The 25,958-nt window shown below is 56.1% G+C and overlaps 2 gene segments (V, D, J or C); both read left to right on the top strand.

Annotated features, from left to right (window-relative positions):
- The first annotated feature begins 5,017 nt into the window (after positions 1 to 5,017).
- LOC118634475 overlaps positions 5,018 to 25,958 on the top strand; it is a 99,343-nt gene continuing 78,402 nt past the window's right edge. The window contains exon 1 of the C gene segment in view: positions 5,018 to 5,058.
- On the top strand, positions 5,085 to 16,839 carry LOC118634470. The segment is given in 7 exon segments: positions 5,085 to 5,616; positions 12,232 to 12,549; positions 12,637 to 12,981; positions 13,253 to 13,567; positions 13,720 to 14,052; positions 16,376 to 16,491; positions 16,580 to 16,839. Coding segments are annotated over 7 exon segments (1,479 nt in total).

The raw sequence follows: 25,958 nt of genomic DNA, 5'->3' as shown, positions 1-25,958 counted from the left end.
CCTCCTCCGCCCCAAGGAAACACCTGCAAACAGAAGGGCCAGAGGGGTTTAATTCGTGAAGAACTAGTAATAACTCTGAGCTGGACCAGTATTGATTTTTTTTTTTTTTAGCAGCAAAATGTACCAAGTGTTCCTAGGGAAACACCAGAAAATATATTGCCAAAGGATAAGATGAAAATTTCAGGCAAAAAATTCTTCTTGAATAAAAAAATGTCGAGAAAGCAAGCGGGTTTGTGGAAGAGAGCACAGCACCCAAACACACATCTCTTCAGTCGCTCAGCGAGTCCCGCTCACCTGAGAGAGGGCGCCACAGACTTTCCTCCTGTGTGTTTGCCCTCCGTGACCTTCCTTCCCGAGTCACGTGCCCAGACCCCTGAACGTGTCCTGACTAACGAGGGAGATGAGGGACCACCTGCCCTCGGGGGTTCAGCCCTCAGCTTGGCTTCAAGTTCTGCTCGAAACAGCCGAAACGGGAGACACCTTCCATCCCTGCTCTGAGGGGTAGGCCCCCCATGAAACAACAGCTGTGGGCAGAGACCCGAAGACCAATTCAGCATAGCTGGTGGGTTCAGTCCTGGCCGCCCCATTGCGCCCATCAGATGCCACACCTGGCACCCGCTGGGGCACACCTGTAATACCATGTCCTTCCCTGACATGTGCTTGGGACCAGTGGAGGCAGGGGTGGCCCCCCGGACTGGGCCGTGGGACTCTACAAAGGAGCCCAGCCTGGACATCAGCACAGCCAGCCACACAGTCTAAGCTCTGGATCTGTCACGGCCTCCCTGACCCTAGGCACGCACAGCATTGCCCAGAAGAGGCAGGCAGGGCTGGCAGGGACTCCCTCTGAAAGGCGCAAAGAGGTCTGCAGCTCCTGTCACACATGGGGACCCAGTAGGACACATGATCAGCAAGAGCTGAACCGGGTCCTCTACAGGCCGGACGATGCCTACAGCCTGGCTGTCCTCTGCCATGATGAACAGGCTGGGCTGCGGCTGGGGCCAGGGACAGAGGATGGGGGCTGGGGCTGGGGCTAAGCTGGATGAAAGGGGGTGGCAGGGCATAGCGGGCACCTCCCCACCCCCAGTCAGGAGCCAGAGGCCTGGAGAGCAAAGCAGGTGCTTCCTGAAAAGCCTGGGGCAGCCCCTCCCCCTGCTCCCTGAAAGGGAGACAGGCCACAGCAGGAAGTGCCTCCAGAGGGGGGCTGGGGATTGAGGAAGCCCTGCCATGAGCTGTGAGCCACCCCCCATGAGCCTTGGAGGGCAGGCTGGGACAGCAATGCTCTCCCAGAGAGCAGGACCCCAGCTCAGGAGGAGAGAGCAGGCCGTACCCTCCCCGTCACCCACCCAGAGCTCAGGAGGGGAGTGGCCGTGAGGCCATAACCCACACCTCAGCCCGCTCCCCACTAACCCCGACTGTGCCCCTCGCTGTGCCCCACCCACCAGGGGCATCTCCTCGGCTCTTCAAGACCCAGGGACAGGAACCTGGGACCCAGGCTTGTCTCAAGCCCTGGAAGTACCTCCCAGAGACCCCTCTCTCCCTGCCCCTGTGGGAGCCCTGCAGCCCTGCTCACGGACTCCCTGATCTGCTCTCAGCGCCCAGGCTTCCCACTCCTCACCCCCAGCCCAACCCAAATCCATCCACATTGGACCGGCGGAACCTTCTAGAGCAAGACTCTAAGCAAGCCCCACACACACGTTCAGCCTCCTCGCTGGGCACTCAGGTCACTTCTAAATGCAGCCACATCATCACCTGAGTTCTCCAGGCACACAGCCCAGCCTCGGTCTTCACTCAGCTATTTCTCTGCCTGGAGTCACACACATGTACACACACGTACTCACTCGTGTACACATGTACACATGCACACATACGGGTGCACATACATGTGCACTCACATGTACACCCACATGTTCACCTGTGCACACACATGCACAGTATCATACTCCCACGTGCTCATACCTGTGCACACACGTACACTCACATGCGTGTTTGTGTGTTCACAAATATACACTCACATGTTCGTACATGCATGTACACCCACATGTTCAGCTATACGCACACATGCACAGTATCATACTCCCACGTGCTCATGCATGTGCACACACGTACACTCATGTGTGCTCTCATGTTCACTCCCAGTCTCATATGTGCACTCACATGCATACACAGATGCACACGTATGTGCACTCATGCTCACACCTATGCATGCACACAGACTTCTCAACACTCTGGGCACTCACCCTCCCCCAGCCGGCATTCAGGGCACCATCCCACCCTTCCAGTCCTCGGGGCTGTGAGGCTGCATCTGTGCCCGTCTCCCCTCAGCAGTGGGCTGCACCTGATCACACCTGCCAGGCTGACACCTGGCCTAAGGGAGATTGTGTGTGCCTACTTCCCCAAGGGCCCACCTGGTGCCCTCTGAGTCCTGGGACCCAGCCCCAGGTCTCACAAGTGGTGATGCAGTCCTTCCTCTCTGTGGCCCGTGGAGTGGGGGGAAAGCAGCCGCCAGGTGTGGAGGAGGGGGACCCTCTCCCTGCTCTGGCCTCCTGAGACCCCTCCCCAAGGACCAGCAGCCCAGGGGACTGGGAGAGAACCCACCCTTGTGGAGACACGGAGGTTCAGCAGTCACCCCCAGGAGCCCGCACCTTTGGGGAACAGTGAACAGGTAGAATTAACCAGATGTGACCAGAGAGAGAAAGCAGCCTCTGGGGCTGAGAAGCTGACAGACCCCACCCTGCAGATCAACGATGGAGTGAGGGTCCACCAGCCCCCGGCTCGAGGCCTTTCTCCAGCTGAAAACAACTCAAATGAATCTGCTCTTATTTCTAAGGAGAAGGGAAAAGTAGCACTGGGTGTTGGGGTCTCCTCCGCTCTGTGGGCCCCCTGCCTGGCCCTCCGGGGGAGATCAGCCTCCACCCATCTGGCCCCCACTCCCCTAGAGGTTTTGGCTGAGCCAAGAACCACAGTGCTAACTGGAACCACAGTGATTGACAACTCTACAAAAACCCGGCCAGCGACCCCGGGGCTCAGTGCCAGGTGCTCAAGGGGGTTGGGTAAGAACATGAAATGGAGATGCCTTCCAGGCCCAGGGACGGGGGAGGGGTGCTGGGGAGCAGCCTGGTCAGAGGTCTGCAGGGCTGAGCTGGGAATCGGGACCTGTGGGGCCAAAGCAAGCCAAGTGTCAGAAAGGATGTCTGAACCCAGACCTGGGGACTGAGGGCAGAAGGGAGCCTGCCAGGGACATGAGGTGGGTGTGCTTTCGGCAGACAGCAGACTCCAGCTTCCAGGGCTCCCTGGGGACCCTGGCTGTGGAGATTCCTGAGGCCTCAGCACCACTGTGCCAATGATTACTTCCACCACCCTGGTCAACGTCTCCCCAGGTAAGTCTGGTGTCTGGTGTCCGACCTGGGACAGGGGGACTCTGGTGTGCTGAGCCAGGTGTAGTATTTGGTCTCAGATGGGGTACAGGAGAGAGGGATGCATTTTTGTAAAGGAGGAGGCTGTGCTACCAAGGTGGCCTGGTCACTGTCTCCCTGGATAACGATGCCCCTGCCTGCCTGCCTCATAGCCGTGGGGTCTGTGTGGCCATGGGCAGGGCAGCAAGCCTGGGCTGTCTGAGGGCCTAGGCAGATTTTTGTCTGGGGAGGACCAGGGACTGTGTCCCTGTGCGATGCTTTCGGTATCTGGGGCCCAGGCACCCTGGTCACCGTCTCCTCAGGTAAGCCGGCTTCCTCTCTGTCTCCTCTGTTCTGGGGCTGGGAAAGAGATGTCCAGAGGCTCTGTGGGGTCCTGGGAGTCCCAGGGGGCTGCTCCGCAGGCCATTTGGGTCTCTGCCCGGCAGACAGCCTTTCGTGGGGGACAGGGGCCTTTGCCCTGGAAGGCAGAGTGGGCTGTGAGTCAGGACACAGAGACCTGAGAAGCCAGGCTTTCTGTGGGGGCCGGTGCTGGGCAGGGGGCCTGGGTTTTTGTACACTGCCTAACGGGGCCCATGGCAATGTGACGACTTTGATTACTGGGGCAAAGGAACCATGGTCACCGTCTCCTCAGGTAAGCCGGCTTCCTCTCTGTCTCCTCTGTTCTGGGGCTGGGAAAGAGATGTCCAGAGACTCTGTGGGGTCCTGGGAGTCCCTGGGGGCTGCTCCGCAGGCCATTTGGGTCTCTGCCCGGCAGACAGCCTTTCGTGGGGGACAGGGGCCTTTGCCCTGGAAGGCAGAGTGGGCTGTGAGTCAGGACACAGGGACCTGAGAAGCCAGGCTTTCTGTGGGGGCCGGTGCTAGGCAGGGGGCCTGGGTTTTTGTACACTGCCTAACGGGGCCCGTGGCAATGTGACAATTTTTACTACTGGGGCAAAGGGACCATGGTCACCGTCTCCTCAGGTAAGCCGGCTTCCTCTCTGTCTCCTCTGTTCTGGGGCTGGGAAAGAGATGTCCAGAGACTCTGTGGGGTCCTGGGAGTCCCAGGGGGCTGCTCCGCAGGCCGTTTGGGTCTCTGCCCGGCAGACAGCCTTTTGTGGGGGACAGGGGCCTTTGCCCTGGAAGGCAGAGTGGGCTGAGTCAGGACACAGAGACCTGAGAAGCCAGGCTTTCTGTGGGGGGCCGGTGCTGGGCAGGGGGCTGGGTTTTTGTACACTGCCTAACGGGGCCCGTGGCAATGTGATTACTTTGATTACTGGGGCAAAGGAACCATGGTCACCGTCTCCTCAGGTGAGTCCTCACAACCACTCTCTCCTCTCTCTCTCTGGGGTTTTTTGATGCCTTTTGGGGGAAAAATTAGGGTGTCTGAGTCCCAGGTCTAGAAGGACTGGGGCCAGCCTGAGGCTCAGGAACGGGACTGGGAGGGGACCGAGGCTCCTGGGCTCTGCAGCCGGGGTCTTTCTGGCGGTCTTGGCCACCTTCGGCCTCTGGGTCCTGTGGTGCCCTCGGCCCTCACTGGGCACGATCTGAGGTGGACCTGAGGCCTTGGCTGGGCACCAGTTCTTGTCCAAGATGTCGGCATAGTTGTCACAATGTGACAACTGGTTCGAATACTGGGGCCAGGGGACCCTGGTCACTGTCTCCTCAGGTGAGTCCTCACCCCGTCCCCACTGTCACTGTACTTGGGGAGATTGGGGTGTCGGGTCTGAATATCAGAGACACCAAGGCATTTTGGAGGTCAGCAAAGGGAGCCCAGGAGAGGGGCCCCTAAGTGGGGGCTGGAGACCAATCTGTCCTCCCCAAGGACAGTGCAGTGTGGGGACCAGAGGGGCAGTGTGACTGCCCTGTCCTCGGCTCCGTGGGCTCCGCTGTGCCCGCTGAGAGGCAGGTGGCCATCTACATCGCTTGGACTTTGAGTTCCAGTTAGGGGCTGTCGGTTCACAGTCAGGGGGCCAGGTAGCCGGTGATCTGGCCTCTGCGGGGCCAGGTTTGAGGAGCAGATGACGGAGGGGCCAGGACCCTCCCGATCACAGTGACTTGGGTCGGCTTCCAAGTGGCCCCTGGAGACAGTGCAGGTCTCCGGGCAGCCTCAGGCAGTGCCGGGCCAGACCCACTGTTTTTGTGGGGTGAGGACGGGGATTGCGCTGTTGTGATTACTACGGTATGGACTACTGGGGCAAGGGGACCCAAGTCACCGTCTCCTCAGGTAAGAATGGCCCTTCTCGGGCCTTTATTTTCTGCTCCTCTCTGTGGGTTTTTCTGGGCTTAAGTGGCTGGTCCTCGGGGCATGTCTCCCCCGGGGGCCTGGGCAGGCTGGCTGGGGAGGACCGGGACTGGGGCTCGGGTCCTTCAGAGCCTCCTGATTTTCTGACACCTTTCGGAGATCCAGGGAGCCCCTGAAAGAGGGGCTGCCGGCTTGAAGGGCTGGGCTGGGGTGAGAGATCCGGACCCGGTCGAGGGCCAGTGGGGCTGCGGCAGGACATTCTGTCCTGGCACCGGTGTTTGTGGAACCAGGAGCGGCACAGGCAGACAGAGAGCTCGGGGGGACAGTGGTCTTAGGAGTCAAGTTCTGGGCTAGACTGGATTTTTTTTCAAGTCCATTACTTTTATATAATTTAATTTAAAAATTGCTAGATTATATTCAGATGTCTTTATTGGCTAGGGAGAGCACGGTCCCGGTGACCTCCGAGACAGGGGTGCCTGGGCCCCGGAGCGCTCAGGCCAGAGGGCTCGGGCCAGGGCGGCAGCTTCTAAGAGACACCGCTTTGCTCCTCTTAAGAGGCTTATTGAGTATTGAAAGACAGGGTATCTTGGAAGTGGCTCCTGTGGAAAGTGGTTAAGAAAAGTGTGACTTTAAAATGTGAGAGATTTTCGAGTATTTTAAATGTTTTGATCTTATCATTTAACTAACAGTCAAGACTCAAGTCTTTCTGGAGTCGATAGCGGTGACAATTTAGCCAACACATGGTGACTCGGGACCGTGGGCCCCGATTCAAGGCTGAGTTTTGACAAAAATCAATTAATTTATTTTTTAATGAGTTGAGGGGTGCTCGGAGCGGGTGGGGGTGGGCTGGCAGCCGGGCGCTGGGGCCGCCACCTGCAGCTGGTGGCCGGAAGCGGGCGGGCAGCCAGAGTCTATTTTGGGAAACAAGAAAACAGGACTGACAAATTTATAGCTTACGGTTATGAAGAAGTGGTTTCGGGTGGTTTCGACCACAAATCTAAAAATGTTGCTCTGAGCAAAACAGCACCTGGGCGATCCGCGTTCTAAATTAAGGCCACGATGCAGACAGAGGCCAGGCGGTTCCTCTTTTGACGATTTGGGTTTAATTTTTCAAGTCTTAGCTTAACTTCTCGTGTGTACTCACTTTCCAAGTAAGACGGTGAAGAAATTAAACAGCCTTAGGGGCCATTCCTCAGTGCGTCCATGGAAGGGTTCTTAATTAGCTCTCCCTTCAGGTGGTCATGAACCTCACGCAGGCTCCCTGTCCCCAAAGCACTGTTTACACGGTGGCCGCCACGGTTTTTAGCATTAGTCAGCTTTCTCTCCGTGGCGAAGACACACTTTGATATTCGGATAGAGTTGCCTTTGTTGCCGTATTTTTCCACGTATTCCTTTGAGGACCCATTGCAGGTGAAATGTGTGTCATTGTCTGGAACGATTTCAGTCATGTTAGTGACTGGATTAAGAGGAAACCAGTCAGGTCTGGAGTCAGAAAGGAACCCGGCACGTTGCAAGGACACGTTCTGACTCGAAGTTATTCCCGTGGAGGGTCTGAGAGCGGCCCCGAACCCCAGGCTCGGGAGGCGCAGCCCTGGCTTCTGCTGCCAGCCCTGCCCACGACCCCAAGTCTCAAGTCCCAAGTCCCGAGTGTCGTGAGTAGTGGATTTGGAGAAATTGTTGTGTGACAAGGACCCCACAGGACTTTCGAGTGACCGGGCAGACATGGTAAGGGAGAGGCAGCCTGCTGCCAACCTGCTGGGGACAGAGGTCTCAGGGTTTCGCTTCCACTTGAAGGGGGGTCTTGGATGATGGGTGTTCAGTGAAGGTGCAGAGGCCTGTCTATGTGACCCCTTGAGCTGCCCTACTTTGGGCCACTCACATTTAACTTTCCCTAAAGAACACTCCAGAGGAGCATGGCGGATGGTGCCCTGTGGCCACCCCGCTGCCGATGGTGCGACCCAGACCAGGTCCCACCTCCGCTGTCTTTCCACCAGGTGGACCCAGCTTTGTTTTACAGCTGTTACCGCGCATTAGAACATTGCCCACGCTGTCCAAAGAACTTTGTGCTGAAGAGCAGAATTCTAAGGGGCAAATTCAGAAAAATGCATTTCCTGGCCATTTCTAGTGATGATTTTTCTCTAGAGGAGACGTGGTTAGAGTTGGGGGCTGATTGTAGGGCATGGGCCACGGAGACCACCCCAGCCTCTCCTCCACACGGGAGCAGTGCTGCCAAGTCCAGTGTTCCCCACTCCTGCGAGACGTTTTAATGACTTAAAGTTGCCAGGAAGTATTTTAGCCAGATCGCTGAAGGAGGGTAGTGATTGGTACTATTTGGGAGCCGAAAGCCAGCTGGGGCCAGGGAACTGGGGTGTCCCAGGGTGAAAGGCAAGGAGAGGCCCCGGAAAGGAACTGACCTGGGCCGAGCCCAGTGTTCAGAACTCCTGGATGAGACGGCTTCAGCTGAGGCAAGCATGTCTAGTGGTCTGACCTTTTCTAGCCAGAACCACTGGGCTTTCAGGTCGGTCCAGGGTTACACTGGGTTACTCAGGGCCTGAGCTGAGCTGGACTAAACCAGTTTAAACTGAGCTTTCTGAGCAGCTGGGCTTAGCTGGGTGAGCTGAGCTGAGCTGGGTGAGCTGAGCTGGGTGAGCTGAGCTGAGCTGAGCTGGGTGAGCTGAGCTGGGTGAGCTGGGTGAGCTGAGCTGGGTGAGCTGAGCTGGGTGAGCTGAGCTGGGTGAGCTGGGTGAGCTGAGCTGGGTGAGCTGGGCTGAGCTGGGTGAGCTGAGCTGGGTGAGATAGGTGAGCTGGGCTGAGCTGAGCTGAGCTGGGCTGAGCTGAGCTGAGCTGGGTGAGCTGAGCTGGGTGAGCTGGGCTGAGCTGGGCTGAGCTGAGCTGAGCTGGGTGAGCTGAGCTGGGTGAGCTGAGCTGAGCTGGGTGAGCTAGGTGAGCTGGGCTGAGCTGAGCTGAGCTGGGCTGAGCTGAGCTGAGCTGGGTGAGCTGAGCTGGGTGAGCTGGGCTGAGCTGGGCTGAGCTGAGCTGAGCTGGGTGAGCTGAGCTGGGTGAGCTGAGCTGAGCTGGGTGAGCTGAGCTGAGCTGGGTGAGCTGAGCTGAGCTGAGCGGAGCTGGGTGAGCGGAGCGGAGCTGGGTGAGCTGAGCTGAGCTGAGCGGAGCTGGGTGAGCTGAGCTGGGTGAGCTGGGCTGAGCTGGGCTGAGCTGAGCTGAGCTGGGTGAGCTGAGCTGGGTGAGCTGAGCTGAGCTGGGTGAGCTGAGCTGAGCGGAGCTGGGTGAGCGGAGCGGAGCTGGGTGAGCTGAGCTGAGCTGAGCGGAGCTGGGTGAGCGGAGCGGAGCTGGGTGAGCTGGGTGAGCTGAGCTGAGCTGAGCTGAGCTGAGCTGAGCTGGGTGAGCGGAGCAGAGCTGGGTGAGCTGAGCTGAGCTGAGCTGAGCTGAGCTGGGTGAGCTGGGTGAGCTGAGCTGAGCTGGGGTGAGCTGAGCTGAGCTGAGCTGAGCTGGGTGAGCTGGGTGAGCTGGGTGAGCTGGGTGAGCTGAGCTGAGCTGGGGTGAGCTGAGCTGAGCTGAGCTGAGCTGAGCTGAGCTGGGTGAGCTGAGCTGAGCTGAGCTGAGCTGAGTGAGCTGAGCTGAGCTGGGTGAGCTGGGCTGGCTGAGCTGAGCTTGGGTGACCTGGGCTGAGCTGGGTGAGCTGAGCTGAGCCGGGTGAGCTGAGCTGAGCTGGGTGAGCTGGGCTGGCTGAGCTGAGCTTGGGTGAGCTTGGCTGAGCTGGGTGAGCTGAGCTAAGCTGGGTGAGCTGAGCTGAGCTGGGGTGAGCTGAGCTGAGCTGAGCTGAGCTGAGCTGAGCTGAGCTGAGCTGAGCTGAGCTGGGTGAGCTGAGCTGAGCTGAGCTGAGCTGAGTGAGCTGAGCTGAGCTGGGTGAGCTGGGCTGGCTGAGCTGAGCTTGGGTGACCTGGGCTGAGCTGGGTGAGCTGAGCTGAGCCGGGTGAGCTGAGCTGAGCTGGGTGAGCTGGGCTGGCTGAGCTGAGCTTGGGTGAGCTGGGCTGAGCTGGGTGAGCTGAGCTAAGCTGGGTGAGCTGAGCTGAGCTGAGCTGAGCTGGGTGAGCTGAGCTGGTGAGCTGGGCTGGGTGAGCTGAGCTGGGTGAACTGGGCTGGGTGATCTGGGCTGGGTGAGCTGAGTGAGCTGGGTGAGCTGAGCTGGGTGAGCTGGGCTGAGCTGGGTGAGCTGAGCTGGGTGAGCTGAGCTGGGTGAGCTGGGCTGAGCTGGGTGAGCTGAGCTGGGTGAGCTGGGCTGAGCTGGGTGAGCTGGGCTGGCTGAGCTGAGCTTGGGTGAGCTGGGCTCAGCTGGCTGAGCTGAGCTGAGCTGGGTGAGCTGAGCTGAGCTGGGCTGAGCTGGGTGAGCTGGGCTGGCTGAGCTGAGCTTGGGTGACCTGGGCTGAGCTGGGTGAGCTGAGCTGAGCCGGGTGAGCTGGGCTGAGCTGGGTGAGCTGAGCTAAGCTGGGTGAGCTGAGCTGAGCTGAGCTGAGCTGGGTGAGCTGAGCTGGTAAGCTGGGCTGGGTGAGCTGAGCTGAGCTGAGCGGAGCTGAGCTGAGCGGAGCTGAGCTGAGCTGAGCTGAGCGGAGCTGGCTGAGCTGAGCTGAGCTTGGGTGAGCTGGGCTGAGCTGGGTGAGCTGAGCTAAGCTGGGTGAGCTGAGCTGAGCTGAGCTGGGTGAGCTGAGCTGGTAAGCTGGGCTGGGTGAGCTGAGCTGGGTGAGCTGGGTGGGGTGAGCTGAGCTGAGCTGAGCTGAGAGGAGCTGAGCTGAGCTGAGAGCGGAGCTGAGCGGAGCTGAGCTGGGTGAGCTGAGCTGAGCTGGGTGAGCTGAGCTGGGTGAGCTGAGCTGAACTGAGCTGAGCTGGGTGAACTGAGCTGAGCTAAGTGAGCTGGGCTGAGCTGGGTGAGCTGAGCTGAGCTGGGGTGAGCTGAGCTGAGCTGAGCTGAGCTGAGTGAGCTGAGCTGAGCTGGGTGAGCTGGGCTGGGTGAGCTGGGCTGGGTGATCTGGGCTGGGTGAGCTGAGTGAGCTGGGTGAGCTGAGCTGGGTGAGCTGGGCTGAGCTGGGTGAGCTGAGCTGAGCTGGGTGAGCTGGGCTGAGCTGGGTGAGCTGAGCTGGGTGAGCTGGGCTGAGCTGGGTGAGCTGAGCTGGGTGAGCTGGGCTGGGTGAGCTGAGTGAGCTGGGTGAGCTGAACTGGGTGAGCTGGGCTGAGCTGGGTGAGCTGAGCTGGGTGAGCTGGGCTGGGTGAGCTGAGTGAGCTGGGTGAGCTGAGCTGGGTGAGCTGGGCTGAGCTGGGTGAGCTGAGCTGGGTGAGCTGGGCTGGGTGAGCTGAGTGAGCTGGGTGAGCTGAACTGGGTGAGCTGGGCTGAGCTGGGTGAGCCGAGCTGAGCTGAGCTGGGTGAGCTGAGCTGGTGAGCTGGGCTGGGTGAGCTGAGTGAGCTGGGTGAGCTGAACTGGGTGAGCTGGGCTGAGCTGGGTGAGCCGAGCTGAGCTGAGCTGGGTGAGCTGAGCTGGTGAGCTGGGCTGGGTGAGCTGAGCTGGGTGAGCTGGGTTGGGTGATCTGGACTGGGTGAGCTGAGTGAGCTGGGTGAGCTGAGCTGGGTGAGCTGAGCTGGGTGAACTGGGTGAGCTGGGTGAGCTGAGCTGGGTGAGCTGGGTGAGCTGGGTGAGCCGGGTGAGCCGGGTGAGCTGAGCTGGGTGAGCTGGGTGAACTGGGTGAGCTGAGCTGAGCCGGGTGAGCTGAGCTGAGCCGGGTGAGCTGGGCTGAGCCCGGCTGGGTGAGCTCAGTGAGCTAGGCCGAACTGGACTGAACTGGGCTAAACTAGGCTGGGCTGGGCTGAGCTGATCTGAATTGGGCTGAGCTGGGCTGAGCACGGATGAGCACAGTAGAGTGAGCTGGCTTAACTCGAAGGACTTTAATGATTACTTTGGGCTACATTCACCTGGCTGGGCCATATGGGTCCCACTGGGCTGAGCTGGCTGTGCAGGACTGTCCCGGCTGAAACTGGGCTGACCTCAGTGACCTCGTTGTGCTCAGGATGTGTCCAGTTGAATGCACTGGTCCCACACATCACCCCCGCAAGCAGGGCTGGGCTCCAGCGTGGCTGAGTCAGGGCCGGGAGGCCTGGGTTCCCAGGGTCTCCTCTCCTCAGCGGCCGCCACCTGGGGCTCTCTGTGCTGGGGCTGAGTATGGCAGCTCCCGTGTCCAGAGGGACTGCAGAGCCGGGAGCAGGGTCCCTGTGTTCCGGGATACGGGGGCAGTGTTGCTGGGGAAGGGTGGGCCAGACCAGGCAGCTCCCACAAGAAGCAGTCTAGTCTTCCCATGCTCAGAGCTGGCTCCTGTGCTGAGTGGAGGCTGTGGCCGCCTCCCACACCCGTAGCCTTGTGCCCAGACTCCAGCCTTGCCACAACCACCTGCCACACAGGTGGCAAGGCCTCGGAGGCCTGTCGTGGGCTTGGCTCTGGAGGGGCCGCGTGGTGCAATGGGGCTGGCCCCTGGCTGGCAATACGTGGGGAGACACCTTCTCATACCCCGTTCTCTTGTGTCCCTCTTGGTCTTCAGGGACCCAGTCTTCCCCAAACCTCTTCCCGCTCATCTCCTGTGAGGACCCCCTGTCCGATGAGTCCCCCGTGGCCATGGGCTGCCTGGCCAAGGACTTCCTGCCCACCCCCGTCACCTTCTCCTGGATCTACCAGAACAACAGTGCCGTCAACAGCCAAGCCTTCTACGACTTCCCATCGGTCTTCAGGGAGGGCAAGTATGCGGCCAGCTCCCAGCTGCTCCTGTCCTCTGCTGACATCCTCCAGGGCACAGACGAGTTTGTGACATGCAAAGTCAAACACTTCGACTCTAATGAAAACGTAAAAGTGCCCCTACCAGGTGAGATGGAGCCTCCTGCTGTCAGCAGGTGGGGGAGGGGCGGAGGGCCATGAGGGGGGCCGGCTGACATGTGACCCCTCGCAACAGGATCACAAGGAACCTCAAATCATCCCCCCAATGTGAGCGTCTTCATCCCGACCCGTGGCTCCTTCAACAACGGCCCGCGCACGTCCAAGCTCATCTGCCAGGCCACGAACTTCAGCCCCAAGAAGATCTCTGTGTCCTGGCTGCAGGAGGGGAAGCTGCTGACCTCCGGCTTCACCACAGACAAGGTGGAAGTGGACAACAAACAGTCCCGACCCGTGACCTACAAGGTCACCAGCATGCTGACCATCACCGAGAGTGACTGGCTCAACCAGAACGTGTTCACCTGCCAAGTAGAGCACAATCAGGTGACCTTGCAGAAGAACATGTCGTCCATCTGTGGCTCCAGTGAGTAGTCCTGCCTCCGAGGGCGGCCCCCTCAACATATGGAGGGTGAAGACCTCCCCCAACATATAGGTGTCCACTCGGGTCTGCAGACACTGCCCGAGATGAGGCCAAGGCAGGGAGGGGCTGTGCAGGGCAGCTTGGAGTCACTTGTCAGGTGGGGACCCAGTGGGCCTCCAGCAGGAGCCCGGGGCTCTGGAGAGGCCCAGCAAAGTCTACACCTTTGCCTGGTTTCACATCCAGCCAGTCACTCAAACCCACTCTCCTGTCCCAGGTACATCCACCATCAAAATCTTCGCCATCCCACCCTCCTTCGCCAGCATCTTTCTCACCAAGATTGCCAAGCTGTCCTGCCTGGTCACAGACCTGGCCACCTATGACAGCCTGACCATCACCTGGAGCCGCCAGAATGGCGAGGAACTGAAAACCCACACCAACATCTCCGAGAGCCACCCCAATTCCACCTTCAGTGCCACAGGATGGACCACAGTGTGCGTGGAGGACTGGGAGACAGGAGATGAGTTCACGTGCACAGTGACCCACACGGACCTGCCCTCGCCGTTGAAGCACACCGTCTTCAAGCCCAAGGGTAGGCCCTGCCCGCCCTTCCTGCTGCCCCAAGCTCCCGTGGCCTCGAGGGTCCAGAGACACCACAGGCGGGGCCGGGAGCACCCCTCCTGTTGTCAGAGGACAAATCCCACTGCCCCCAACCTGAGCTCACCAACGCCTCTCTTTCCACAGGAGGCCACAAGCAAATGCCCTCTGTGTACGTGCTGCCACCAAGCAGGGAACAGCTGAGCCTGCGGGAGTCAGCCTCGGTCACCTGCCTGGTGAAGAGCTTCTCGCCTGCAGATGTGTCTGTGCAGTGGATGCAGAGAGGGCAGCCGGTGGCCCCTGAAACGTATGTGACCAGTGCCCCGATGCCCGAGCCCCAGGCCCCTGGCCTCTACTTCGTCCACAGCATCCTGACCGTGAGTGAAGAGGACTGGTCTGCCGGCGAGACCTACACCTGTGTCGTGGCCCATGAGGCCCTGCCCCACTCGGTGACCGAGAGGACCGTGGACAAGTCCACCGGTAAACCCACCCTGTACAACGTGTCCCTGGTCATGTCTGACCTGGCCAGCACCTGCCACTGAGCGCCAGGCTGCCCCTCAAGGGTGGTCCCCAGAGCCTCTGGCTGACTTGTCACTGTGTGTGTGCAAACTGTCTGGGATGTTGCATTCTATAAAAATTAGAAATAAAAAGATCCGTTCAAAAGATGCTGGTCCTGAGTGAGCAATGCTCTTGCCTGCTGTGCTGCCCCCATCCCGCAGCCCACCCTCCACCATCATCCCCATCCCTGCCTAATCCACTGGCCTCCCACCTGCTGCTGGAAGCCCTGAGCCCCTTACAGAATGCTCACAGCGGACAGAACCAATGCTCACCGCTCCTCCACTGCTGCTACAGGCTCACAAGGACATGGGTGTGCAACACACATGCACACATGTAAACACACAGGCACAATGCAGTGGACATGAGCACACAGGTACACACAGACACACATGTATACACACATGCACATGTGCACAGATATGGACATGCACACACATGAACATGGACACAAATACACAGTGAGCATGGACACATAAGCACATGCATATGTGCATATGCATGCAAATACATAGACACAAGTACACACTCATACACATGCACACTCATACACACATGCACAGACATGTACATGCAGAGACATACATGCACATGGAAACAGGCATACACATGGACACAGAGACACAAGCACACACATGCAAAGACATGAACACATGCACACAAATACAGATACCTACACACTCAGACACACAGATACATGCACACTCATACACACATGCATAGGCATGTACAGAGATGTGTGCGTGCATGTACATAGGCACATGCACATATATGAATATGTGCACACAGAGACACAAATGCACATGGATGCAGAGACACACATACAGTGGACGTGGGCACACAGACACATGTGCACTGATGTGCGTGCACACATGCAAAGACATGGACACATGCACACACAGATACATGTACACTTATACACACAAGGACACATGCACTCCTACATTTGCACACACAAACAAGTCATGGACACATAGATGTACACAGGCACATGGACACACAGATGTTTGCATGCAGGCACACACACATGCATGTGCACACAGACACATACATGCACAAGGATGCTCATCCTGTGCGCCCTGGTCACTGGGTGCCTCTGCAGACACACCTGCCTCTCTGCACCACGCTTGCTGCATGTCTTTCTGCCCAGGGCCTGCTTGTCCTCTGTCTCAGCTTGGAGGTGCAATCGTGGGCCAGCCCAGCCAGGCCTCTGACCAGGGCCCCCATCCCAGGCCCAGGGCAAAGGGCTCAGAGGGCCACCCTGGGCTGACCAGCTGCAGCTCCTCAGGGACACCCCAGCCCTGTGCAGGTTGCTGATGAAAGCAGCAGGACCCGCACCCCCCTGTGAACAGAAAGAGCTGGGCATGTCCTGGGGGCAGGGAGGCTGATCTGGAGGCTGTGGCCCTGGAAACGGGAAAGACAGTCTGCAGCGGGAAGTGAGGGGCAAAGGGGACAAGTGAGTCTCCATTCCCAGCTGACGGCACCGCCCCTTCGGGCCACCTCTGAGACACCCCATGTTTCTGAGCCTTTGGCCACCTGGGCTCCAGACACTGCCTCAAAGGCCCATGTGTGTTGGGGGCTCCAGACCCCACTGTATGTGTCCATCTGTCCATCCTAAAGTCACTCTCTCCGGAGCCTCTGGTGTCTGTCTGACCCCTTGGTCCCAGAGACATGATTCCTAGTGGGGCAGACAAGCGTCCAGGGCCCCGCATGGTTCTCACGCGTGCCCTCCACTCCGAGGAGAGAGCGAGAGTCCCCCTGAGAAGGACAGGAGGGTGTCCCTCATGCCCAGACATCTGTCAGCCCCCACTGCTGCCCCAAACCGCAGGTGACAGGAGGCCCCCTCCCAGCTCTTCCACCCCAAGCAGCCCTGGCTGTCCCGCCACCCATCTAGGAGAGTCCAGGACCCTGGAAGCACTCTCCCGGGGTCCCCACCCCTCTGTCCCGCCCTGCCGTACCCACCCCGAGTCTGTGAGCTGCTCTCACCATCCTGCACCCCAGGACAGGTGCCTCTGCCCGGCCGCCCATCAGGCTGTCAGAGGTCCAGCTTGTGCCTGGCTCAGACCCAGCCCCCAGGGCACAGTCTATGCTCTGCAAGTCCCCTCCCTGCTGCGTTCTGCTTCTGCCCTCTGCCCTGCCCAGCCCTCCGGGGGCAGCACAGCCAGGACTGAGGGCAGTGGGTGGAGGGTGGCCTGGGGAGGGCTGTGCTCTGCGGGCAGAGCCTCAGCCCCGTGTTGTGTCCCGGCAGAGGGGGAGGTGAGCGCCGATGAGGAAGGCTTTGAGAACCTGAACACCATGGCCTCCACCTTCATCGTCCTGTTCCTCCTCAGTCTCTTCTACAGCACGACGGTCACCCTGTTCAAGGTAGAGGGGTGGGCAGGCCGGAGGGCCGGGCGCGAGGGCACCGAGACCCACAGGGGGGAGTGCCTCACGCTGCCTCTGTCACCCGCAGGTGAAGTGACCGGAGGACAGAGCGTAGACACCGAGAAGATGGAGCCAAGAGGGGCGCCTGCCGCCTTGAGCCCAGGGCTGGCCGCACGCTGGGTCCACTTGTACTTAGCTCTCCCCTGTGCCGCCCTCCAGCTCGCTGCTTCGGAAACCGCCTCTCTGGACGCGGCCGTGAGGGAGCGTGGAGCCCACAGCCGCGGCTCTGCCCGGGCACCGCTTTGCAATGTACGCACTTGCCTGTGACCATGTCGTCTTGGAATAAATATGTACGTTATCTTGTGAAACTGCTTCCGCGTGGAGGTTTCTCCCCAGAGCACGCCCTCTGCTCAGGCCCGAGGCGAGGGGCTGGTCAGCCTGGGGGGGCGGGGAGCCAGCTGAGCCTCAGGAACACAGGCCTGGTCTCCCCATCACAACCTCGGCAGAGCTGGGCTCGGGCCCCTCAGCTATACAGGGCCTGTGCCCGGAACCCCAGCAGGACACGTGTCACTGTGCCAGGGGTGCATGGCCACTGCCTGTCGCAGTTCCTAGAAAGCCCAGCCACTTCGAGGTCTTGTCCCACCCCTCATAGTGTGTCTGGGGTGTGCCGCTAGGATCCAGGGGACAGACAGCGACTAGTGACCAGTCACAAGCATGTGTGATGGGGAGGCAGGACAGCAGGGAAAGACTCTGTCACCATGTCACCAAAAGCAGGGCCGGTGGCAGCCGGGCCAAGGAGCAATGGCAGGGCATGAGGTGCCGGCAGGCAGGAGCCATGTTGGGGGCTCACTAGGCCAGGGTGGACAGCCGGGCAGCCCCAGGTCATGCAGCGTCCAGGCCGGCTGTGCTGGGGAGGGTTTGGACAGAGGCAGCTCCAGAGAAGTCAGAGAAGACCCAGCAGAGCCGTGGTCCTGGGAGGTGACAAGGGGCAGGAGCCTGCTGAGTCAGGCTTTGGGAGGGGGCAGTTTGAGGGGCGCGGGAGCCACCCGGGGCTCACAGGGCTAAGGACTGGCCATCACGAGGTGTCTGGGGCCTAGGCATTAGCTTGGCCCTGAAGGGGTGACTATCCAAGACAGAACTGGAAAAGGACATGCTTCCCAAGGGAAACCTGTCCCCCGGCCACAGATTCCGAGTGGACAGTGTCCAGGCTCCAGCTTCGTTTAGGTTAAATGGATCCCATCCTGGCCCAACCTTGCGGGCTGGGGGACTCGAGCAGGGCCTCACGCAGCGCCAGGCGCACGCAGCACAGTCTCACACGGACGCGGCTGGCCCTCAGCACAGCACCCGTGAGTGTTCAGAGGCAGCCATGACAGAGAGCCACACACTGGGCGGCTTAGACAACAGAATGTATTCTGTCAGGTGTGGGCAGGCCTGTTCCCAGAGGCTGATCCGTGCCACGTGCCTTCCCAGCCTCCTGGCCTTGCCCTGTGTGTGTCTGTCTGTCCCCAAACCCCCTTCTCATAAATTCAGTCATACTAGGTTGGGAGGCCATGGGCCCAGCTCAGCCCAGAGCAACTTCACTTCTGTTGTTCTTATTCATCCTCACCCAAGGATATTTTTCATTGATTTTAGAGAGAGTGGAAGGGAGGGAAGGAGGGAGAGAGACACATTGGTGTGAGAGACACATTGGTGTGAGAGAGACACATCGACTGGGTGCCTCCTGCATGACCCTGACTGGGGCTGGGAATCTAACCTGCAACCCAGGCACGTGCCCTTGACTGGGAATCAAACCCACAACTTGGGTCCACCAGCCGACACTCCAACTGCTGCTCCAAACTGGCCAGGGCCAGAACAATTTCACTTTTAACCCACTAATCATATCCTTGGTCCTCTTAACAAGGTCACCTTCTGTGGTACCAGTGGGACAGGACGTCAATATATAAACTGGGGGACCAACTCAAGCCATAACAGTCCACCCCCCGCCCCCCAAATTCACATCCTTCTCACATGCAAAATCCCCATCCCAGCCCAGCCAGTGTGGACCAGTGGTTGAGCATCGACCCAGGCACCAAGAGGTCGCCGGTTCAATTCCCAGTCAGGACACGTGCCCAGGTTGTGGGCCCCATCCCCAGTGGGGGAGGCGGCCAATCGATGTTCTCTCTCATTGATGTTTCTATCTCTCTCTCCCTCTCTCTTCCTCTCTCTCTAAAATTAAAGAAAAAAATTTTTTTTAAAAAATACCCATCCCCACACCCTGCAGGTCTTAACCCAGCCAGGATCAACTGTCAGTCGGATCCAGGGACGAGTGTTCCCCAGCGTGCTTGTGGGACCAGACCCGGGCTCGCGGTGGGACGGCCCAGGGCCAGACTCCCACTCCAGAGGGAGGAGCAGGAAGGAGGGGAGGCCATCGGCCCCAAGTTGGTCGAAAGCCTGAAGAGCAAACCCCATCAGACGTTTTAGAATTGATTTTAGAGAGAAAGTTGGATTTGTTGTTCCACTTCTCTGCATTCATTGGCTGCTTCCAGTGTGTGCCCTGACCAGGGATGGAACTCACGGCGTTGGCATATCGGGATGACGCTCTAACCCACTGAGCTACCCAGCCAGGGCCCAAACCCCAGTAGACTTTGAGGCCTCAGAAGACCCTCGGCTCCGTGCTCTGTACTCGGGGGCTGTGTGGCAGCCCACCTTCAGAGTTGAGACCCGAGTCCTCTTGGCCCTGGTGGCAGTGGCACCCAAATGGCCACAGACTGTCTTTGGCCCAGGCAGGCCTGTTCCTGTGAGACTCTCAAAGCCCTGTGGGCCCTGGACCCCAACACGCTCTCCTGGCTGGTGGCGTCCGTGAGCCTCATGCATGGCCCCTGAGCCGCGCCTGGGCCCTGTTTCCGGAGCGCGCTCTCCCCACAGGCTGTCCTGGCCCCTCTGCATGCCTCCTTCAGCTTCTCCCTCTCCTCCCACCTCCACAGGGCAGCAAACCGGCCAGGCCTTTGATGCTGGTCAAAGGGCTTGGCCCACGAGCCCTGCTTTGCACAGAACAGTAGAACAGAATTCAGCCACATCCACGGACACTTCACAGCAGAAGGCCCCGTCGTCCGGGCTCTAACGCCCAGGTCCTCCTTCCCATCCGAGGCCTCACCACAGGCACCTTGAACGTCAGCATACATGACAATTGCATGTTTCCTGAGTATTACAGATGTCCCCCATTTCCCCACATTGTGCCCCTCCACCTGGTTCCTGCCCCACCCCAGGCCTTTACCTCACTACTGTCTGTGTGCATATATGCATATAAGTTCTTCGGTTAATTATTTCCCACCCCCCACCCCCTTCCCTCTGAAATCTGTCAGTATCCATGCCTCTGGACCTATTTTTTTCATCAGTTTATTTTGTTCATTAGATTCCACATATAAGTGAGATCATGTAATATTTGTCTTTCTCTGACTAGCTTATTTCGCTCAGCATAATACTCTCCAGATTCATCTCTGCTGTTACAAAAAGTAAGATATCCTTCTTTTTTACAGCTGCATAGTATTCCATTTTGTATGTGTACTATAACTCTTTTATCCATTCATCTACTGATGGGCACTTGGGCTGTTTCCAGATCTCAGCTATTGTAAATAGTGCTGCTATGAACATAGGGGTACATATATTTCTTCTGACTGGTGTTCTGGGATTCTTAAAATATATTCCTAGAAGTGGGATCACTGGCTCAAATGGCAGGTTCATTTTTAATTTTTTGAGGAAACACCATATTGTTTTCCATAGTGGCTGTACCAGTCTGCATTCCCACCAGCAGTGTACTAAAGTCCCCTTTTCTCCACACCCTTGCCAGCACTTGTTGTTCAAGGATTTGTTGATGATAGCTATTCTGGCAAATGTGAGGTGATACCTCACTGTAGTTTTAATTTGCATCTCTCTGATGATGAGTAACATTAACCATCTTTTCATATGTCTCCTGGCCATCTGTATGTCCTCTTTGGAGAAGTGTCTATTCAGGTGCTCTGCCCATTTTTAATTGGATTGTTTGTCTTCCTTTTGTTGAGTTGTATGAGTTCTTTATATGTGTTGGAAATTAACCCCTTATCAGATGTATTGTTGGCAATTATGTTCTTTTTATTTTGATGCTGGTCATAAGCTTTTTAGTTTGATGTAGTCCATTTGTTTATTTTGTTGTCCTTTGTTTCTCTTGCTTTAGGTGATGTATTGGCGAAAATTCCCTACATGAGATGACTCGGATTTTACTGCTTATGTTTTCTTCTAGAATTTTTATGGTTGCCCAACTTACATTTAAGTCTTTTATCCATTTTTGTTGTTGTTGTTGTTAATCCTTACCTGAGGATATTTTTTCCATTAATCTCCAGAGAGTAGGAGGGGGAGGGAGAAAAGAGCAAGAGTGGAGAAAGAGAGACACATCAATTGGTTGCCTCCCACAAGTGCCCTGACTGGAGATCGAATGTGCAACCCAGGTACATGCCCTTGATGGGCTGATGCTATAACCACTGAGCGATGCCTGCCAGGGCTGGTCTTTCATCCATTTTGAGTTTATTCTTGTGTACGATGTAAGTTGGTGGTCTAGTTTCAAATTTTTGCATGTAGCTGTCCAATTTTCCCAACACCATTTATTGAAGAGACTGTCCTTACTCCATTGTATGCACTTGCACCTTTATCAAATATTAATTGACCGTAGTGGCATGGGTAGATTTCTGGGGTCTCTGCTCTGTTCCATTGACTTATATGCCTGTTCTTGTGCCAGTACCAGGCTGTTTGATCACAATGATGTTTTTTTTAACTCATCTTTATTGTTGAATGTATTACAGATGTTCCTCACTTTTTTTCTCCCATTGACCCCCTCTTCCCCAATCCCACCCCCCTCCTGCCTTCCCCACACTGTTGTTGGTGTCCATTTGTTATGCATATATGCATAGAATTTCTTTGCTTTATCTCATCCCACCCTCCCTTCCCCCCTTCCTTTGAAGTTCATTAGTCTAAAAAACAATTTGTATTACTTAATTCCTTCATCTTTTTCACTCATGCTCCCAGCCCCCACCCATCTGGCAAGCAACAAAAAGTTCTCTGTATCTATGAGTCTGTTTCTGTTCTGCTTGCTTATTTTGTTTGTAGATTCAGTTGTTGATAGATATGTATTAATTACCATTTTATTGTTCATATCTTTGTTCTTCTTCTCCTTCAAGTAGACCCTTCGGCATTTCATATAATACTGGTTTTGTGGTGATGAACTCCCTTGGCTTTTCTTGTCTGGGAAACTCTTGATATGTCCATCAATTCTAAATGATAGTTTTGCAGGATAGAGTAATCTTGGTTGTAGGTCATTGCTTTCCATCACCTTGAATATCTCTTGCCACTTATTTCTGGCCTGCCAAGTTTCTTTTGAGAAATCAGCTGACAGTCTTATGGGAGCTCCTTTGTAGGTAACACACTACTTTTCTCTTCCTGCTTTTAAGATTCTCTTTGTATTTAACCTTTGGCATTTTGATGATGATGTGTCTTGGTGTGGACCTCTTTGGATTCAACTTGTTTGGGACTCTCTGTGCTTCCTGGACTTGTATATCTGTTTCCTTCATCAAGTTAGGAAAGTTTTCTGTCATTATCTTTTCCAAATAGGTTTTCAATTTCTTGCTCTCTCTTCTCCTTCTGGCTCCCCTATGATGTGAATGTTGGCACGCTTAAAGTTGTCCCAAAGGCTCCTTACACTATCCTCATTTTGTTTTTATTCTTTTTGTTGTTGTTGTTCTGATTGGGTGTTTTCTGCTTCCTTATATTCCAAATTGATGGTTTGCTTCTTGGCTTTATCTACTCTACTGTTGATTCCCTGTAAATCATTCATTTAAGTTAGTGCATTCTTTATTTCTTTATTTCTTAACTTGTTGATGTTCTCACTAAGTCCCTTGAATGTCTCACCAAGTTCCTTGAGCAACCTTATAACCTGTGTTATGAACTCTGCATCTGATTGATCGCTTATTTTCATTTTGTTTAGTTTTCTTGGAGTTTTGTTCTTTTCTTTCATTTGGGACATGTTTCTTTGTCTCTTCATTTTGGCTGCTTCCCTGTGATTGTTTCTATGTATTACGCAGAGTTGCTATGTCTCCTAGGCTTTGTAGGGTGGCCTATTGTTGTAGGTGTCCTGTAGGATCCAGTGGCACAGTCTCCCTGATCATTCCAGCTGGGCCCCCGAGGTACACCCCTAGTGTGGTTTGTAACTCTTCTGTTATAATTGAGTCTTAATTGCTGTTGGCACATAAATGGGAGGGATTTACTCAGGCTGATCAGCTGCAAGGACTGGCTGTGCCCACTAGCCATTGGCCTCTGACTACCTTGGAGGATCAGTTGTGTAGGGGCCTACCACACAGAGCAAGACTTACTTCATCAGTGCTCTGGTATCCACTAAGTCTGCTCATTGAGTGTGTGACTTGTGGAGGTGGTTTGGTGGTGGTGTTTCAATATGGTCTGAAGCTGTCCACAGGGTGTGCTCACTCTGGGGCAAGGTCAACCACTGCTTGTGTTCTATCCAAGGCCACCTGGCATAAGCTACAAAGTGATCTGCAGATGGCTGCTTCTTGTGCTGGGCTTGGAGGTGTCCAGGAAAATCCAAGTTGTGAACCAAGGCTGACTGCTTCTAGTGCCAGTCCTGGAGCCACTTAGTTGTTAGCTCTTAACTTCCATATTACTGCCCTGAACCTCTCATTCTGCAAACAAGTTTCAGGAGACCCCAGCCCCCAACCAATCAAGCACTCGTGAGACCCCAGGCCTGACCAATCAAAGACAACCACATCTTCGTGGCTGAACGACCTCCCCCGCCCCCCGCCCTAAGTTTAAAAATCCCTAGTCTGTACAAGCCAGTTGCTACTCCCTCCTTAGAGGTAGTCCAGCAGGCTAATTCCCAATTAACCTGCACTTCTGGAGACCCTGCACCGCCTCGTTCCGCCTCATTCTTACATGATGGTGCTGAAACCCAGGAACGGAAGCTTGGTAGCCTGGACGATCCCCGGCACAGACCACCCTTACTACCTGGGAAGCAGTGGGCTGCGGAAGCTCACCCGGGCTAACTTCCAGATTCTGGGTGGACTGTGGTTTGGGCTGATTGGCCAGCTCCAACTCGTCCCGGACCCCCTCCTACCTGCCGAACCAGAAGGTAAGAAATTTCTCCCTCCCCTCTCTGGTTGACCTTCCAAATTTTAGGCACCCTCACTCTCCCTTTCTCACACTCTTTCTCTCCTTCCCTATTCTCCCTTATTCTTCCACCTACATTTGCTACCGGGCCATCTCGTTCTCATCTCGAAATTCACCGAGTGGCCTTCTCATCTCGCTCTCATCTCAAAATTCTCCCTTATTTTTCCAACTACGCAAGGTTTCGATTTTGACTCACCTCTGTCTACCGAGTGGACTGCCCGTCTTGCTCTCATCTCGAAATCTAGGTACCTAGTCAGACCCCTTGCTACTCTCAGACATTCAAGTCGGGGTGACGACTCCTTCGTGATTTGTCCTTCCTCAAGGTTTGTCCTCCTGAGGCCTTGATTGGAGATGGGGACGCCCTCTCCTGTCACTGCCTCTCTACGAAATGGGGTCGTCTCAATCGAAACCGCCTCACTCAAGCCTCCTTAGCTTCCTACTGAAAAACCTAAAAAGCCTCGGCCTCTCCGATTTGAGGCCCTGCAAACTCATATTCCTCTGCAATACAGCCTGGCCCCAATATAAACTCGACAATAACTCTCAATGGCCAGAAAATGGCACTTTTGACTTCAATATTCTAAGAGACTTAGATCATTTCTGCCACCGGACAGGCAAGGCCTCAGAAATTTTTTATATGCAGGCTTTCTTCTCTCTCCACTCACACTCTTCCCTTTGTTCTACCCACTCCACAGACCAAGTCCTTCTAGCCCGATCCTCAATCCCCCTCTCTTCTACAGATTCTTTTGACCCTCAAGACCACTCGGTCCCTCCTCCTCCTCCTCCTCCTCCTCCTCCTCCTCCTCCTCCTCCGCCACTTCCTCCTCCTCCTGCCCTAGATACACCCTCTTCTCCTGCCGCACCAACCACTCCACCTCCACCTTATCTGAATGCCTCTTCTTCACCAGACACGCCTCCCCCCCCACATCTTCCCCCTTTCTCCGCCCACATAAACCTCCCCAGACTGGTTTATATCCGCTCCAGGAAGTAGCTGGCACCGAGGGAATAGTGCATGTAGCCATCCCCTTCTCCCTCTCTGACTTAGCCCAAATTGAATGCCACCTTGGCTCCTTCTCCTCTGATCCTGACACCTACATCAAGGAGTTCCAATACCTCACTCAATCATATGATCTTATCTGTCACGATCTTTCTATCATTCTTACTTCCTCCCTCTCTGCTGCACACAGTAAGGATCGACCACCCAGCAGCAAGTAGCAGATGAGGCACATGTCCGGGACGATAACCTCTCTGGGGGCGGGGGGGCAGTTTCCTCAATTGGCCCGAATTAAAACTATCAGATTGTCCATGCTAATCATAGGGAACATGATCATCTTACAGACTACCTTCTTCGAGCCTTAGAAAAACTAGCCAATAAGGCTGTCAATTATGACAAAATCAAAGAAATCATTCAAAGGCCCCAAGAAAATCCGTGAGAATTCCTAGAACAACTCTCCCAGGCCTTTCATAGATACACTTGAATGGACCCCACCACCCCAGCGGGGACCACCCTCCTCCATTCCCATTTCATCTCCCAATCTGCCCCTGACATTAGGTGCAAACTCAAAAAACTTGAGGATGGGCTCGAGAAGCTTCAGAGAGAGCTCTTACATATTGCCTTTAAGGTCTTTAACAACCAGGAGGAAATGGACAGGGAAGAGCAACAGGAAAGACAACAGGAGAACTACCTTGTGCTAGCGAAGGCCCCTCAAGGGAACACTGGTCCGAGGGGCTGAGGCTCGAGGGGACAACCTCCTCAGTCAAGACCTCCTGGTCCCTGCTTCAAATGCAAACAAATGGGCCACTGGGCGAGACAGTGACCAAACCCTTGCCCCCCACCGGGGGTCTTAACCCACACTGTCACCACTAGGGCCACAGGGGAATTGATTACCCCAAGCGCCAAAGGGCATTCGGGTCCACCATCCCCAACAATGCCCCACCTAGGACAGTAACAGACTTTCTGGGACTGGCGGCAGAGGACTGAGGAGGCCCTGGGACACCGGCCCCAGTACACATCACCAGCAGTGAGCTCAGGGTAAACCTTCACATAGCAGGTAAGGAAACCTCCTTCCTCATAGACACTGGGGCCACCTTCTCCACCCTCCCGGGATTTAATGGCCCTCTCGGCTCTTCTCAAACCTTCGTAGTGGGAGTCTCAGGTCAGCGCTTCTGCCCCCTTATTACCCCTCTTGTAATTTGTGTCTTAGAAGGAACTTTATTTACACATCAATTCCTAGTCATGCCCCAATGCCCCACCCCCCTCCTAGGATGGGATATCTTAAGCAAATTCC

This window comes from Molossus molossus, unplaced genomic scaffold (assembly GCF_014108415.1).
Source record: "Molossus molossus isolate mMolMol1 unplaced genomic scaffold, mMolMol1.p scaffold_m16_p_1, whole genome shotgun sequence".
Taxonomy (NCBI): Eukaryota; Metazoa; Chordata; class Mammalia; order Chiroptera; family Molossidae; genus Molossus; species Molossus molossus.
Note: the sequence above shows the minus strand (reverse complement) of the source record. Positions and strands in the feature narration are given on the sequence as shown.